Raw genomic sequence first — 16574 nt, 5'->3', positions numbered from 1 at the left:
GCTCAGTTAATTAAAATAGACTGTGTTCAGTAATGTCTTCTTTTTGAAACAGTGAACGAACTCAGGGCCCTGTTGCAACAACAAGAAATTAGAGAAAAGACATATTCAACGTCTCCAGCCAGGACATGTCATACGGTAATATGCATGTAAATTTGAGTACCTTAATTTAAGCAAGGAAACATATTTGTCATTTTACATTGGTTCCATTTGGATTTTGAAATGCAAATTTTTTTGAATTTACATTTTAGTAATAGGTTAAAAAATATAGATTATCTAATAATTCATTTTGCAGGCATAATCAATGGACAAATTCAGCTTGGGTTGCCCCTGAATTGCAATTCCGGGAAGATTTGTTATCGAACAATATAATGTACTGGCTCTCTTTTCCTTTAATATCCTCCAAAATTGCAACAATACTAATCTTTGGATAGGGTTCTGTTGAATTTTCCACTATCCTTCCATGTCCAGCTTGTCAATACCCCTCAGGGTTTTGTATCTTTCAATAGGTAAAAAATATAAAATTACTTCAGTACTGGATTGATCGATTGAAAATGCTTAGAACGGTAGCACCTCTGAAATCCTGTGGCAAATCCAGAAGTGTAAATGCTCAATGGTGAAATATTTTATCATATCAAAAGAATGTGGGAGGAATCTGACTTCAGTACAATTCCAAGCGAGCTCATTACCAAATCCACACCATGGAATCTGTGAGTTCCTGACCAACAGTTTGCAATCAGAAAGAATGGGCAGCAATCCCTATGCCACAATTATCCTAAATACTGGTCCTCCACAAGGTTACGTTTTTTAGCCTTCATGACTGTGTGACCAGATTCTGTTCTAAATTCACTTAAATATTTACAGATGATACTATGTGGTGAGCCGTATATCAAATAATGATGTGCTAAAGTACAAGAAGGAAATAGAGAGCTTAGTAACATTCTGTCATGACAATAACTGTTCTCTCAATGTCAGCAAAACAAGAACTGGTCATTGACTTGAGGAAGCAGGGCAATGTACAAGCCCTTCTCTATATCAATGGCATTGAAGTTGAAAGGATTGAGAGTTTCAAGTTCTTGGGTGTGAACATCACCTGTAGCCTGTACCCGTCCAACCATATGGATGCCTTAGCTAGGAAAGCTCACCAATGCCTCTACTTCTTCAAGAGTCTAAAGAAACTTGGCATGTCCCCATTGACCTTGCCAATTTTAATCAATGCACCATTGAAAGCATCCTATCTAGGTACATGAAGACTGATAAGGCAACTGCAGAGTTGTATACAAAGCTTAGCGCATCAGAGAAACCAACCTCCCCTCCACGGACTCTGTCTATACTTCTTACTGCCTTAATTAAGCAGCCAGCTTAATCAAAAACCCCATCCACCCTGGACAATCTCACTACTTCCTTCACCCTTCTCCCATCAAGCAGAAGATACAAAAGCTTAAAAACACGTATCACCAGGCTCAAGAACACCTTTTCTTTTCCCCACTGTTATGAGATTATTGAATAGTTTCCTACTGTGTTCTGGTGGACTCTTGACCTCACACCTGCATTGTACTTTCTCCATAGCTGTTATACTTTATTCTGCAAAGATTTTGTTTTTACCTCCTTCTTCCTCAATGCATTGGGTAACGATCTGATCTGTATGAACGGTATGCAAGACATTCTTTTCACTGTATCTTGGTGCATATGACAATAACAATAAACCAATTCCAAACCAACACGAACACATAATGTTAACAATAATTTACCTAACCAGAGTTTATGTTGAGCACAATTTGAACATAGGAAGCTAAAAACAGAGTAATTGGAAGCTTGGTAGTCATACTTGAGGAGTAATGTGAGATCATTTACACTTAACCTGGATTTAGTTTTGGAGTCATAGAGCACCACAGCACAGCAACAAACCCTTTGGCTTATCTAGTCTGTAAATACTAAAAGATGTAAAAGAATTACCAGAACCTCCTGGAGTAGGGCTCTGGCATCAATTTTGCAAAATGTATAAGATTTGTTACCTTTCCAGCTCTTAGCTTCACCCCACCCCCTCCTGTCTTCTCCTATCATTTCTGATTTGCCCCTCCCCTCCTACTTTTAAATCTCTTCCTATCTTTTCTTTCAGTTAGTCCTGACAAAGGGTCTCAGCCCAAAACGTCGACAGTGCTTCTTCCTATTGATGCTGCCTGGCCTGCTGCGTTCCACCAGCATTTTGTGTGCGTTGCTTGATTTCCAGCATCTGCAGATTTCCTCGTGTCTGTTGTTTCTTTTTTGTATCTACAGCATAGGCAAGGCGGTTATTTAGTGCCCATCATTGATTGTTCTTGGCGGTGAACTGCTCCTTGAACCATACCAATGCTGTTTTTTAAAAATTTATTTAAAGATGTGGCATAGACTAGGCCCTTCCAGGCCAATGAGCTGCACCACACAGTAACCCACCTACTTACCACTAGCCTAAGCACAGGACAATTTACAATGACCAGTTAACCTACTAGCCATATATCTTTGGGAGGAAACTGGAGCACTTGAAGGAAACCCATACAGTCACGGGGAGCATGCACTGTATTATACCTTGCAGACTGGGCTGGAATTGAACATCAAACTCGAGACATACTGAACTGTAATAGTGTTGCACTAACTACTATGCTACCTTAATGTTACCTTCTGTAAAGGAACTCCCACAATATCGTTGGATAGGAGTTTTAGATGAAGTACTATCAAAATGTTTAAGGTACTATAATTTGGAGGGGAACATACAGTATAAGAGATTAATAATGCAAGGCATTTGCTACATTGGTTCCTTGTGGTGGTGGTGTATCTGAGTATCCTACGAAGTAACTGCATTTTGCTTGTGGTCAATATCCCATCTATTGTGCACTGATGATTGGGCGGGGTGAGGGGAGAATATTTAGGATGATGATGTGTATCAATTAATTGGGCTCCTTTGTCCTGGATGGTGTTCAGTATCACTGTAGAACATGGAGGTGCCTTAAACTCCCACAGCCCCTGTCAACCCTGTGATCTCAGTCTCTGAGGCTGACGTGAGCGCCTCCTTCAGGAAGCTGAATTCATGGAAGCATCTAGCCCAGATGGTTTTTCTGGCCAAAGTCTGAAGACTTGTGCTAAAACAACTAGCTGGTGTGTTTACAGATATCTTTAACCTCTCACTTTGGCAGTCTGAGGTGCTCACCTGCTTTAAGTAGATAACAATCATACTGGTGTCCAAGAAGAACACTGTAACCTGCCTCACTGTCTATCGTCTATTAGCATTTACATCCATCATGATGAAGTGCTTTGAGAGGTTGGTTATGAAGCGTATCAAGTCCTGCCTGGAGAGTAACCTACATCCACTCAAATTTGCTTACCATCATAACAGGCCAACAGCAGATGCCATTTCATTTGTTCTTCACTCCACTCTGGTCAATGAAATGGTCAATGTCAGGATGCTCTTCATTGACTACTGCTCACCATTCAATACTACCATTGCTTCTAAATTCACCACTAAGCTCCAAGTATTGGGCCTCAGTACCTCCCTTGCTGGGCATTCGATCTCCAATAAAAACAGCCATCTTCCTTTCTGAGTTTTGTCTCCGGCCATTGTAGTGTTATCCCTCTGGTATCTAATGACTTCAGCTTTACCAGGGCTCCTTTATGGCCTAATCAGTCAAAAACTGCTTTTACATCAAGAAAAGTCACTCTTAACTTGCATCTGGAATTTAGCTCTTTGTTTCATGAGATCTAGAGCCCAGCACCGTGTTTGGGATGTCACAGCCACGGGTGTGCAGGTATTGGTAAGTAAATGCCATTTTGGCAGTTGATGATGCTTTCCATTACTTAGGTCAACAGTGGAGGAAGTTGAAGGAGATATTTGATATATCTATATGGAGGCATAGTCTGATGAAGTAAAGGTCTGTGAGAAAGATGCCAAATTACTGGCTTCTTTAAAAGAAATTCAATTCGCTGTCCTATCGCTTGCCTTTCAAAGTGTGACCAAAATGTTTAAAGAGGAGGAGCATATAGAAATAATTAAAAACTGGTTTCTTGTGATATATGAAAAGGAAGAGAGTGGATAAACATTGGTCTTCTAGAGGATGCAACTGAGAAATTAATAATGGGGAATAGAAAAAAAGCTGAGATTTTGAATATTTTTCATTGGTTTTCATGAGTAGGAAGTGTTGAAAACAAGCAACAGGTAATAAGGATACTCAAGGGATGAAGGAACTTAAAGCAATTTATATTACAAAGGGGAAAAAGAGATACCTGTCTGCATCCTAGTCTCTCAAAGTTGCAGATACATGGGCATGTTGGCTGTAATCTACTAAAGTACTATATTCTGCGGAGACCCCAGATAATTGAAGAATTGTAATGCCACTTATCAAGTTATAATAGAGGCAGATAGCATATGTAATTAGGCTTGGAATATGCTGGAATTCACTATTGGGGATGAAATAGCAATACACTTAAACACCATTAGTAAAATAATCAAACAGAATCCTAATAGTTTTATGAGGAGAAATTGTACTGCTGCTGCAAAACTAAATTCACAATATATGATAGTGATAATAAACCTAATACTGATTTGACAAATTTGCACATTCTTTGAGGATGTAACAAATGGGGAAAATATTTGGACTTCTGGAATACATTTGACTAAGTGACACATAACTGTACTATACAAGATCAGATCACACGGTTTGGGTAATACATTGGCATGTTAGGGCAGAGGTTAACTTAGAAACTGAATCGGATAAGTGGATAATTTTCAGAATGTCGTGAGTAACTGTTGAAATGGATAAGTAGTGAAGCCTTGAATATTTAACATTTATATTGATGATTTGAATGAATGCTTCTCATTCTGCTCAATGAAAACTAGAATAATTGAATGCAATGGGAAAATCACCAAAGGGACTTGCCCAATAAATAATGAACTTTCATATCATCATCAGATTTATTATGGCTGACCTATGACATGAAATTTGTTGTTTTGTGGGAGTACTACAGACAGAGCAAAGACATGCGATTACTAAGATGTGCTGGAAATCCAGAGCATCACATAAAATAGTACAGAGACTCAGCAGTTGGGTATTATCTATAGAGGGAAATTAACAAGTTAGCCTTTTGGGCTGAGATCCTTCATCAGGACTGGAAAGGAGGAGGGTAGAAGCCAGAATAAAAGTATGGAGAGGGAAACAGCACCATCTGGCAGTGGATCCAGTTGTAAAGAGTAAGGTAGGTGGGCGAGGAGGAGGAATTAGCAATGTTGTGAGAAGCTGGGATATGATAGGTGGTGTGTGTGACAGTCTCTCTCTCCCTCCATACTTGTCCTGGGTCTTTAGTCTTTTTCTGTTTTTTTTTTTTCCCCTCTTCCTATACCTCCCCCCCCCCCCCCCCAAATCTGGATTGGGTCTCAACAATGCCACACATTCTCTACATAGAACAAATGGATCTGGGAATACAGGTCCATAATTCATTGAAAGTGGCGTCACGGGAGATAGTCTCGTAAAGAAAGCCTTTGGCACATTGGCATTCATAAATCAAAGTACTGAGTACGGGAGGTGGAATGTTATGTTGAAGTTCTGTCATAAGTTAGTGAGGCCTAATCTGGAGTATTGTGCATAGTTTTTGTCACCTGCCTATAGTAAAGATGTAAATAAGGTTGAAAGAGTACAGAGAAAATTTACAAGTATGTTGCTGGAGGATCTGAGTTGTAAGGAAAGATTGAATGTGTTTGGATTTTAATCCTTAATGTAGAAGATTGGGAGGAGATTTGATAGAGGTATACAAAATTGAGAGGCATAGATAGGGTAAATGCAAGCAGGCTTTTTCCACTGAAGTTGGGTGCGACTACAACCAGAAGTCATGGGTGAAGGGTGAAAAGTTTAAGGGGAACTTGAGAGAAAGCTTCACTCTATTCATGACAGTGTGCATGCAAGCTTGATATCAGTGTTTAAGAGAAGTTTGGATAGGTACGTGGAGGGCTATGGTCTGGGTGCAGATTGAAGAGAGCAGGCAGTTTAAATGGTTTCGTTATTGACTAAGTGGGCTGAAGGACCTGTTTCTGTGCTGTAATTTTCTTTGATTTTATGACTATGACATGGCAGAAGGAAAGAAGTTCTTTCTCAATCAATAAGTATGGGTCATGTTCAATGTGGAGTTGTGCAGCAGTCTAACTGCTAGTAAGTGTTGAAAACTGTTAAGAAAACTAATGAAGTATCACAAACACAAGGAAATCTGCAGATGCTGGAAATTCAAACAACACACACAAAATGCTGGTGGAACACAGCAGGCCAGGCAGCATCTATAAGGCGAAGCACTGTCCTGACGAAGGGTCTCGGCCCGAAACGTCGACAGTGCTTCTCCTTATAGATGCTGCCTGGCCTGCTGTGTTCCACCTGCATTTTGTGCATGTTGTTTGAAGTATCACAAATGTGTAGTTGTTATTACTGAGTGATCTTAATCGATAGTGTAGTTAGCAGTGGTACTGCTAAGGATAAGGTATCGGAGGGATGGGGTAAAGGGTGGTATTGAACTTGCTGTTAGCAACTTTACCAATTTAAAGTAGCACTAGCATATTACTTCGAGTTTCAGGAGAATGAATAGCCTAAGTATATTATCCCAAATAACTGTAGTAACTAAGTAATCGTTGAGTCTTGACTTGATTTTTGCAACAATTAGGTCCCATTCTAAACCATGTCGTCTCTCTAAACTGTTTGTGATATTTAATTTTAACATGGCAACAATCCAAGACATTTAGCCAAAGCCATCAAATAGCAGTTTCTTTGCAAAATCATGTAGGAAATAATACCAAGAAATAAATGTTAAATTTAACTTCGTCACAAATTGTGGAACACAGATTCCATATATAATTTCATACTATGTGCTCCATATTATTTGACATAATTTGCACCTGCTTTTATATCAAAATTCTGGAACAACTTTTGTTAATAATCAAAAGAAATTAATATGCATAGAACAATACAACACAATACAGCCCTTTGACCCAGATGTTCTGCCAATCTTTTAACCTACTCTGATCAATTTAGCCTTTCCCTCCCATATACCCCTCCATTTATCTTTCATTCATGTGCCAATATAAGAGTCTTTTAAATGTCCTTGGTGTATCTGCTTCTACCACCACCCCCAGAAGTGTGTTCCACTTACTTATTATCTGTGTTTCCTTAACATCCTCCCCTATACTTTCCTCCAATCACCTTAGAAGTGTGTCCTCTTGTATTAGCCATTACTACCCAGGAAAAAGTCGCTGGCTGTTCATTCTGTCTATGCCTTCTTATCATCTTGTACACCTCTAAGTCTCGTCTCTTATTCTCCTTTGCTCCAAAGAGAAAACCTCTAGCTTGTTCAACCTTTCCTCCTAAGACCTATTCTCTGGTCCAGGTAGTATCCTGGTAAATTTCCTCTGCACTCTCTAAATCTTCCACATCTTTCCTAAAATGAGGTGACCAGAATTGAACATAATACTCCAAGTGTGGTTTAACCAGAGTTTTTTTATAGAATTATATTACGTCATGGCTCTTGAACTCAGTGCTCTGAAAAACAAAGGCCAACACCACCTGAACCACCCTACCATCTTCCGTGGCAACTTTGAGGGATTTATGGACTTGGATCCCAAGAACCCTCTGTTCCACCAAATGCTGATCAATCATGTCTCTAAGAATCCTCTCTAATAGTATGCCCACTGTTGCTGTAAGACCCACAGGTCTATGATTCCCAGGAATTTCCCTATTAACTTGATTAAAGGAATATCATTTGCTATCGTTTAATATTTTGGTACTACTCTTGCGACCAGTGTGGACACAAAGGTCATCACCAAAGGCACAGCAATCTCTTCCCTCACTTCCTGTTGTAACTGTGGGTATAACATGTCCAGCCCTGCGAACATGTCTATCCCAGTGTTTTTTTTAAAAGTTCCAACTCTGCCCTTTATTAACCTCAACATTTTCTAGCATACTAGCCTGTTCTATACTGACCGGTGTTGTGACGTGAACAAAGTCATCAGAGAGACACTGAAGCTAGTGGCTAAAGAAGTGTTTTATTCAACACAAACGAGCAACAGGCATCAAATTGCAACATTCTTTGAAGAAGAGGCCTGCTTGACAATATCACATGACATTTTTATGCTAAAGATCAAAGGCAACAGCTGGACAATTCCATAGTTACAATGTGTCTACACTGCTTCCTCTGAACTACATATACACCCTCTCCTCGTTATATGCGGAAGATATGTTCCTCGCAGCCGCTGCATAATGTGAATAATTATTTAAATGTAGAAAATAGGGATGTGTTCCAGAGGGCTTCCTAAATAGATAGATAGATAGATAGATAGATACTTTATTCATCCCCATGGGGAAATTCAACTTTTTTCCAATGTCCCATACACTTGCTGTAGCAAAACTAATTACATACAATACTTAACTCAGTAAAAAAAAATATGATATGCATCTAAATCACCGTCTCAAAAAGCATTAATAGCTTTAAAAGTTCTTAAGTCCTGGAGGTAGAATTGTAAAGCCTAATGGCATTGGGGAGTATTGACCTCTTCATCCTGTCTGAGGAGCATTGCATCGATAGTAACCTGTCACTGAAACTGCTTCTCTGTCTCTGGATGGTGCTATGTAGAGGATGTTCAGAGTTATCCATAATTGACCGTAGCCTACTCAGCGCCCTTCGTTCAGCTACCGATGTTAAACTCTCCAGTCCTTTGCCCACGACAGAGCCCGCCTTCCTTACCAGCTTATCAAGACGTGAGGCGTCCCTCTTCTTAATGCTTCCTCCCCAACACGCCACCACAAAGAAGAGGGCGCTCTCCACAACTGACCTATAGAACATCTTCAGCATCTCACTACAGACATTGAATGACGCCAGCCTTCTTAGGAAGTACATTCGACTCTGTGCCTTCCTGCACAAGGCATCTGTGTTGGCAGTCCAGTCAAGCTTCTCGACTAACTGTACTCCCAGATACTTGTAGGTCTTAACCTGCTCCACACGTTCTCCATTAATGATCACTGGCTCCATATGGGACCTAGATCTCCTAAAGTCCACCACCATCTCCTTGGTCTTGGTGATATTGAGACGCAGGTAGTTTGAGTTGCACCATATCACAAAGTCCTGTATCAGTTTCCTATACTCCTCCTCCTGTTTTATCTGTATGTTTTATCTGTAATTTATTCACATTTTCATACCAATACGACACAAAAGCAGTACCACAAGGCAACATTCGTATTATGTTTCATCAATTTAAGGTAATATTCAATGTAATAAATCATAGAAAGTTAACATACTAGGGTGTACCGTACTCACCAACAGTGGCAGGTGTGTTCGCTCCGGGAGATGAGTGGTTGTTGTGGTGTCGGGCAGCTTTACGTGAATGAGGTGGATGGTTGTGTGTCATCAGGATCATCAAGGACAGCAAGGGGTGAAGGAAGGCTCACAGAATGCTCAGTACTGCCGGCAGCAGGAGATGACACCGGTTTGAAGAAAGTGGTGAGGGTTGTTTGCTTGGCAGCATTTTGATTTTCAACATAAATTTGCTTGTAGGGAAGAAGGATCGACTGCAGGGAATGACTGAAATGCTGACTCCGTTCTAAACTTGGGTCCATGTCCATCACCATTTGTGCCAAGTGTTCTGCAGCCTTAAAAAATTCTGCCAGTTGCTTCATCGTAAAATCCTTCACCTGCAACTCGACACTTTCTTCTTCATCGTTGTTATCACCTTCAGTCTGAGTTACACAGAAGGTCACCCACACTTAATTCTTCGTCATGAGTATCCAGGAGTTCTACCACGTCAGCAGTCTCAAGATCTGAGACTCCTTCCCCACCAATTTTAAGGCTCAGGGCCACACAATCCTGGAAAGCTGCAGTGAAGGCAGGAAACCCCTTGATTTCCACACCTTCCACCCAAATTGATTTCCATGCTCCATTGAGAGTGGAAGACCTGACCTCATTCCAGGATTCATCAATATTGCTGATGGCATGTCTGATGTTGAAGGACTTCCACCAATCCCTCACCATTGGTAAACTCCCGGGATTTTCAAAATCGTCTGTTGCTTACAGCATCTGAGAGATAGCTCACCATAAAAAGAAAAAATACACCTTGAATATGGATATCACACCTTGGTCGAGTGGTTGAATCAGTGATGTCGTGTTAGGCGGCAGGAAACGCACTGGTATGTTAGGATGAATGCTGTCCAAATGTTTAGGATGGGCTGGCGCATTGTCAAGCAACAAAAGAACTTTAAAGGCAATATTCTGTTCCTGGCAGTAGCATTCAGCCTCAACAGCAAAATGATTAGCAAACCAATCTTCAAAGTTTTGACCCAGTGACCCATGCTTTCTTGTTAGCTGTCCAGTGGACAGGAAGCATTTTCATACTCAAACCCTTAAGAGCACGGGGGTTTAGTGAATGGTAAACTAAGAGAGGCTTCATCTTACAGTCTCCTTTGGCATTGGAACACATGAGCAAAGTCAATCTATTCTTTGCTGCCTTGAAACCTGACACAGTTTTTTCATCCTTACTTATGTAAGTGCGTTTCGGCATACGCTTCCAAAAAAGCCTGATCTCATCTGCATTAAACATCTGCTTTGGTGTGATGCCTAACTCAGCTATCATAGCCTGCAACCGCTCAGTGTAGCATTCAGTAGCTTCGTGATCACCACTAGCTTGCTCACCACACACAGCTAAGTTGTGAAGCCTGTGACGATTAACACACTTAGCAAGCCATCCCCTACTTGCATTAAAGTTAACAATATCACTTGGCACTTCCTCACTGGCCTCTGAACAAAGGCGATCATAAATTTCCAAAGCTTTCACACAAAGATGATCGGAACTAAGAGTTGTTTTTTTCTTTATTTCATGGTCATTGTACAAACTCAACATTTTCTCAATTTTTGTCATAATCGGGTTACACACTTTAGTAACAATCTTTGAAATCACTTGTGAGGATTCAACCACTGCACTTTTTATTTTCTCAGCATTTGTCTTTATGTTTCTGATTGTGGACTCACCCAGGCTGAAGTAGCGTCCCAGAGCTGTGTTACCTTCACCTGACACCGCCCTATTTATAATTTCCAACTTTTTTTCAAGCGTCAAAGCGGTTCTCTGCCGCTCGGCTGATGGCCCAGGACTTGACATCGGATGCTTAGGAGGCATAGTTAAATATTTCAAGAACAATCACTGCACTGTAGGTAAAACCAACAAAAGTTTAAGAGCACAAGATCGCACATCCACACGTCGCCAAAACTAATGCGAGACTGGCAGGAGTGAGGCTGTGAGGCGTGCACACCTGACTTGTATTGATGGGAAAGCAGTGCTCCTCGCATAACTGAGTTTTGGACGCATATAAGGAGATGTTGGTAGAAATAGGTTCCTCGCATAACTGTGTATCTGCATTGTCTGAAGACGCATATAACGAGGATAGGGTGTAGTTTTCAAACCACCACCTTCTTCACACACGTGCTCCAGACACCTAATAAAAAGTTCATTCCCATGGACTCTGGGCTGCATTCATGCGTATACAGGCTTCTGTGGTCAAATGGAATGCCATTGGTTAGATCTGCATTTTAAATTAAATCTGCAATCCATGTTCAGGTCTGAAGGCTGACTGCTGTTAAAATTAGTATTTTAACTGTAACTCTAGAATACTGAAACAAAGTATTTATTAGGGACCTCTGTACCTTCTACTGCAGGCAAGTGTTCCCCCTTTTATCCCTGATTAGTTTTGCCCTCACTATTCATCCTCCTGTTCTTCATGTACACGGCAGATGCTACAGGGGTTTTCTCAATTCATACTCACCAAGGCCTTCTGATATGCCCTTCTAGCTCTCTTAAATCCCTTCTTTGTGGCTACCTTATAACACTCTTTGTTATCTTTGCTTCCTAAACATTAATTATGCTTCCTTCATTCCCTTCATTAAATGTTCCACCTCTTGAATCAACCATGGTTTCTTTCCCTGCCCCAATAGGACAAACCTATTCAGAACCCCATTCAAGTATTCCCTAAGCAACCTCCCCTTTTCTATTGTAGATCTCCCTGAGAGCATCTGTTCTCAACTTATGCCCTCAAGTTCTTGTCTAACAGTATTATAATTAGCCCTCCCCCAATTAAATACTTTCCATACTTTTGCACACCGCTTCTATCCTTGTCCAAGGCTATGTTTGAGGTCACTGTCTCTGAAAGGCTCACCCAGTGAGAGATCGGTTACCTGACCAGGATCATTGCCTAGTACGAGATTCAGTATAACCTCTCCTCTAATCTGCTTGTCCACAATGCATTGGGAATTCTTCCTGGACACACCTGACAAATTCTGCCCCATCTAAACCACTTTGATGAAGGGGGAGCCAATCAATATTAGCAAAGCTGCTTTAAAATACATGTGTATATACAGTAGTTATCTATCAGCCACAGCATTTATTATATATATTCAAAATGGGCACAATAAATACTAAATATTTCCTAATGTAACATGAAAAACTTTTTGAATATTGTCATCTACTTGGATTATGCACACTGTTTCTGGATGAAGTTTTTAGAAGCTGAGTCTTCCTTTTTTTATTTAATTGGCTGTTTCCCCCCCCCCCCCCACCCCATTTAAGAATAATATTCTTTATCGCCTGTTGTCTCTCTTGTTAATTGCCAGGCTCGACTCCAGTACATTGACAGTATAAACATATTCAGCTGTCTTAAACCTGTATACCATTCAAAAGGTTTACTTCCCAATAAATTATTACAAAGTGCTTTATAGTTTGCTTATTTAAGTTAGGTTAAAATAGTTGATGTTTGGTGCAGGTCTGGTGTTCTGTTGTTAATGCTTTGCAGAAAGATTTTTTTTTACGACTTCCAAGTTGTGTTCTGTATTTCAGATGCACATCTGCTAAAAATGACTGGCTTCAGGATATTTGTATTTAAAGTGGCAAGTGTATGTATGTGAATGAATATATTTATAAATATATTTAAAATGATGAAATTGTGGCGACCCACTTTCTGCGCAGGTGTACCGGCTCACAAATAGCCAGCTCGTGGGCAGAGACTTTGGTAATGCACCTCTGATGTCATTTCCGCCCGGAGAGGGCGGGCGCTAGGGATTAAATGCCAGCGCCGCGAAGTTTGAATAAACTAGTCTTGAAACGGCTTACCAACTGCGTGTCGTCTCTAGCTCCGTATGTAGTACATCGCTACATTGGTGACCCCGATGGTCCAAACGGGATTTGGACCAAAGATGACCGACTCTTCATCTGTTCACGCAGTTTCGCTAAAACTGCCGACTTTCTGGACGCAGCGACCACGCGTGTGGTTTAGCTAAGCAGAAGCCCAGTTCCAGATTCGGCAGATATCCTCTGATTCCACGCGTTACTACCATGTAGTGAGCGCCCTTGACCAGGAGACGGCCGCCCAGGTTGCAGATTTCATACAGTCGCCCCCGGAAGAAGGCAAATATGAAGCATTCAAAGCGCTGCTCATTGGGACCTTTGACCTCTCACGGCGTGAGAGGGTGCCCGCCTGCTTCACCTGGACGGTTTGGGAGGCAGACTGCCGTCAGCATTGATGAACGAGATGCTGGCCCTGGCTGACGAACACAAGCCCTGCCTCATGTTTGAGCAGGCGTTCCTAGAGCAGCTGCCCGAGGACATACATCTGCTGCTGGCCGACACAGATTTCAGTGACCCCCGGAAGGTGGCGGCCTGGGCAAACGTGCTGTGGAAAGCCAAGAGGGAGAGCGTGGTATCCGTCGGTCAGATTACCAGGCCACGTGCCCAACAGCAGACCAGACCAGGCCCGGCAGGGGGGGGCGCACACAACACAGGGGCAGGAATGAGGAGGACAGTGAACAGTGGTGTTTCTACCACCAGCGGTGGGGCACAGAAGCCCGCCGTTGTCGCCCGCCCTGTAAGGGCCAGGGCCAGCAGCCGCTAATGACTATGGCGGCTGGCCACCAGGACAGCCTCTTGTACGTCTGGGAGAAACTGTCAAGATGCGGCTTCTTGGTCGACACCGGAGCGGAAATCAGCGCCTTGCCCCCGACGGGGTACGACACCCGCAACAGGAAGCCAGGACCCACCTTGAGGGCTGCAAATGGCAGCACGATACGGACCTACGGCACCCACACAGTGCAGCTGCAGTTCGGCGCCAGCCAGTTCATGTGGGACTTCACACTGGCCGCCGTGGCCCAACCACTCCTGGGGGCGGACTTATTGTGAGCTCACAGCCTGCTGGTCGACTTGCAAGGGAAAAGACTGGTACATGCCGAGACTTTCCAGACGTTCTCCCTGGGTGAAGCCAAGTTGCTGGCCCCACACCTGGACTCCATCACGCTGTTGGACAATGAATTCACCAGAATCCTGGCGGACTTTCCATCGATTCTGGCACCGCAGTTCACGGCAACCATGCCCAGACACGGGGTACAGCACCACATTCCGACCCAGGGACCACCCCTCCATGCCCGCGCACGAATGCTCCCCCCGGAAAAGCTCCGCCTGGTGAAGGAGTTCAAGAGGATGGAGGAATTGGGGGTCGTACGGAGGTCCGACAGCCCATGGGCCTCCCCCCTGCACATGGTGCCCAAAGCAGTCAAAGTAGAGTTTATTGTCACATGTGTATGCAGTGAAATACAACTTACATCAGTACTCTAGGCATAGAGCATCAGCTTGAACGGCCTTCAGAAGAAAAGCATGAATTAAATATGATTAAGTTAGAAATACTATTCTTACAAGAAAGAACACAATTAGAACAATAACATCCATTTTAATGCAAAGTGATCAAAGTAGTCGTGGTGTTGCTAAACTGTTAGTGATTAGGGTTATGTCAGCTGGTTGAAAAAATGAATGGTTGAAAAGAAGTAGCTGTTGAACTTCAGACTTCTGTATCTCCTACCTGATAGCTGTGGGGGGGAAATGGCATGGCTCTGATGGTGGGGATCTTTGGATGCCATCTTGAGGAAATGCCTTCTGTAGATAACTATTAATGGTAATGTGCCTGTGATGTATTAGGTAGACACTACAACTATCCTGCAACTTCCTGCATATTTGAATTGCCTTATCAACCAAGTTCAAATTTAATTATCATTCGACAAAACATGAAATAGCCCAATGAAACAGTGTTCTGCTGGAGCCAAGGTGCAAAACATATTACCCATAACACACAGCACATAACATATATGATTTCTAGCAGAAAACATACAGTCACAAGAAGCAATAATACAGTCCAAGCCCCTGAATGGCATGGCCTATAGAATGATGGTGCAGGGGATGTTGCCCTGATCCAGATTTCTTTTCCACCGAGTGAACACCGGAGGGCATCACTAATGAGTGGGGTCACACCCAACCCATACAGACTCCAGCAGTGCCAGAGATGCCTCTGCTGTCTCTCACATTGCTTTGGTGTCTCCTGGGCGGCTGCAACAAGCGACCCCACAATCCGAGGGCCTTGTCCTCACAACAACCAAAGCAATGCAGCTCCCTGCCTTCAGTCTTTCCAATAACCAGTGAACCTGACTTGCAGTATTCTGTTAGACATTGGTAATGAAGGTGGTTGTGATCCCAAGAAAAATGTCCAAGACAATTTTTCACACCATTTTCAGACTACACCCTGCCTTGGCACATCAACAGTATGCAACAGGTTTAGGTGATAACACAACTACAGTACATAGTAAGTCCAGTTCCATCACTGTCAAGCAACTCACTGTTGGGGTAGACCTGCAGTACTTGATGTTCTTATTAACTTGCATTGTCTTATGATTGTAGAAAATACATAAAGGGTGCGAAATAACACCTTTGGTCGGACCTGGAGCAGCTGCTATGTCTAAGTGTGCTGCCATCTTGCTGAAAACCAGTCAGGATGCTTTCAACAATTCATCTGTGGGAGGTTGTTAATGTTCAATGACATTTCAAACCTTCTTAACTTCTTAAGAAATTAAAGTTGTGGGTACGCTTTCTTCAACATTGCATCAATGTGCATATTAAAGGACAGGTCATCCAAAATGGTAATGCCTGGAATTTAAAGCTGCTTCATTATCTCCACTGCCTATCACCCAATGCAAACTTGCACATGTTTGCTCTCATTCCCTCTTCTGAAGCCAACAATCAGCTCTTCAGTTTTGCTGACATTGAATGGGTGGATATTGTTACAGCACCACTCAGCCAGGTAACTTCTCATTAGCTGACTCATCACACCTGTGATTCGTCAAACAACAGTCGTATTGTTGGCAAATTTATGGCATTGGTGCTGAGCTTAGCCACACAGTCTTCTATGCATTGAGTAAAATAGGAGACTAAGCAATCAGTGGTGTGGTGCACCCTGTGTTCATGGCCAGTGAGCAAATGTTGCTTCCAGTTTTCTCTGCTAAAGTCGAGTATCCATTTGCAGAGGGATACTCGACTTTTCCCATGGCCCATCCATTGTTGCTTCAGGTTTTGAAAATTGATGAGTTTGGATTGGATGATGGTATTATACCTGTTAAAAGAACATCAGATTTATAAAATAAGTTGCCTCCAGTAAAAGAAGCGGTATTTAGCACTAGTCAGTCAGTTCCTTGAGACTTTAGAAATTTTGAGTTCACATAGAGTGTGTGCA

The 16574-nt window shown here is 42.3% G+C and overlaps 1 protein-coding gene across 2 annotated transcripts in view; it reads left to right on the top strand.

The window, feature by feature from the left end:
* sdccag8 (SHH signaling and ciliogenesis regulator sdccag8) overlaps window positions 1-16574 on the top strand; it is a 415760-nt gene that overhangs the window by 14865 nt on the left and 384321 nt on the right. For both annotated transcript variants that reach the window (XM_073050489.1, XM_073050488.1), the window contains exon 3: window positions 53-135. In XM_073050489.1, the coding sequence (XP_072906590.1) occupies window positions 53-135 (83 nt within the window). The remainder of the gene's footprint in view (window positions 1-52; window positions 136-16574) is intronic.

The sequence above is a fragment of the Hemitrygon akajei genome, chromosome 7 (genome assembly GCF_048418815.1).
Source record: "Hemitrygon akajei chromosome 7, sHemAka1.3, whole genome shotgun sequence".
In the NCBI taxonomy this organism is placed as follows: domain Eukaryota; kingdom Metazoa; phylum Chordata; class Chondrichthyes; order Myliobatiformes; family Dasyatidae; genus Hemitrygon; species Hemitrygon akajei.
This window is presented reverse-complemented; position numbering and strand designations above follow the sequence as displayed.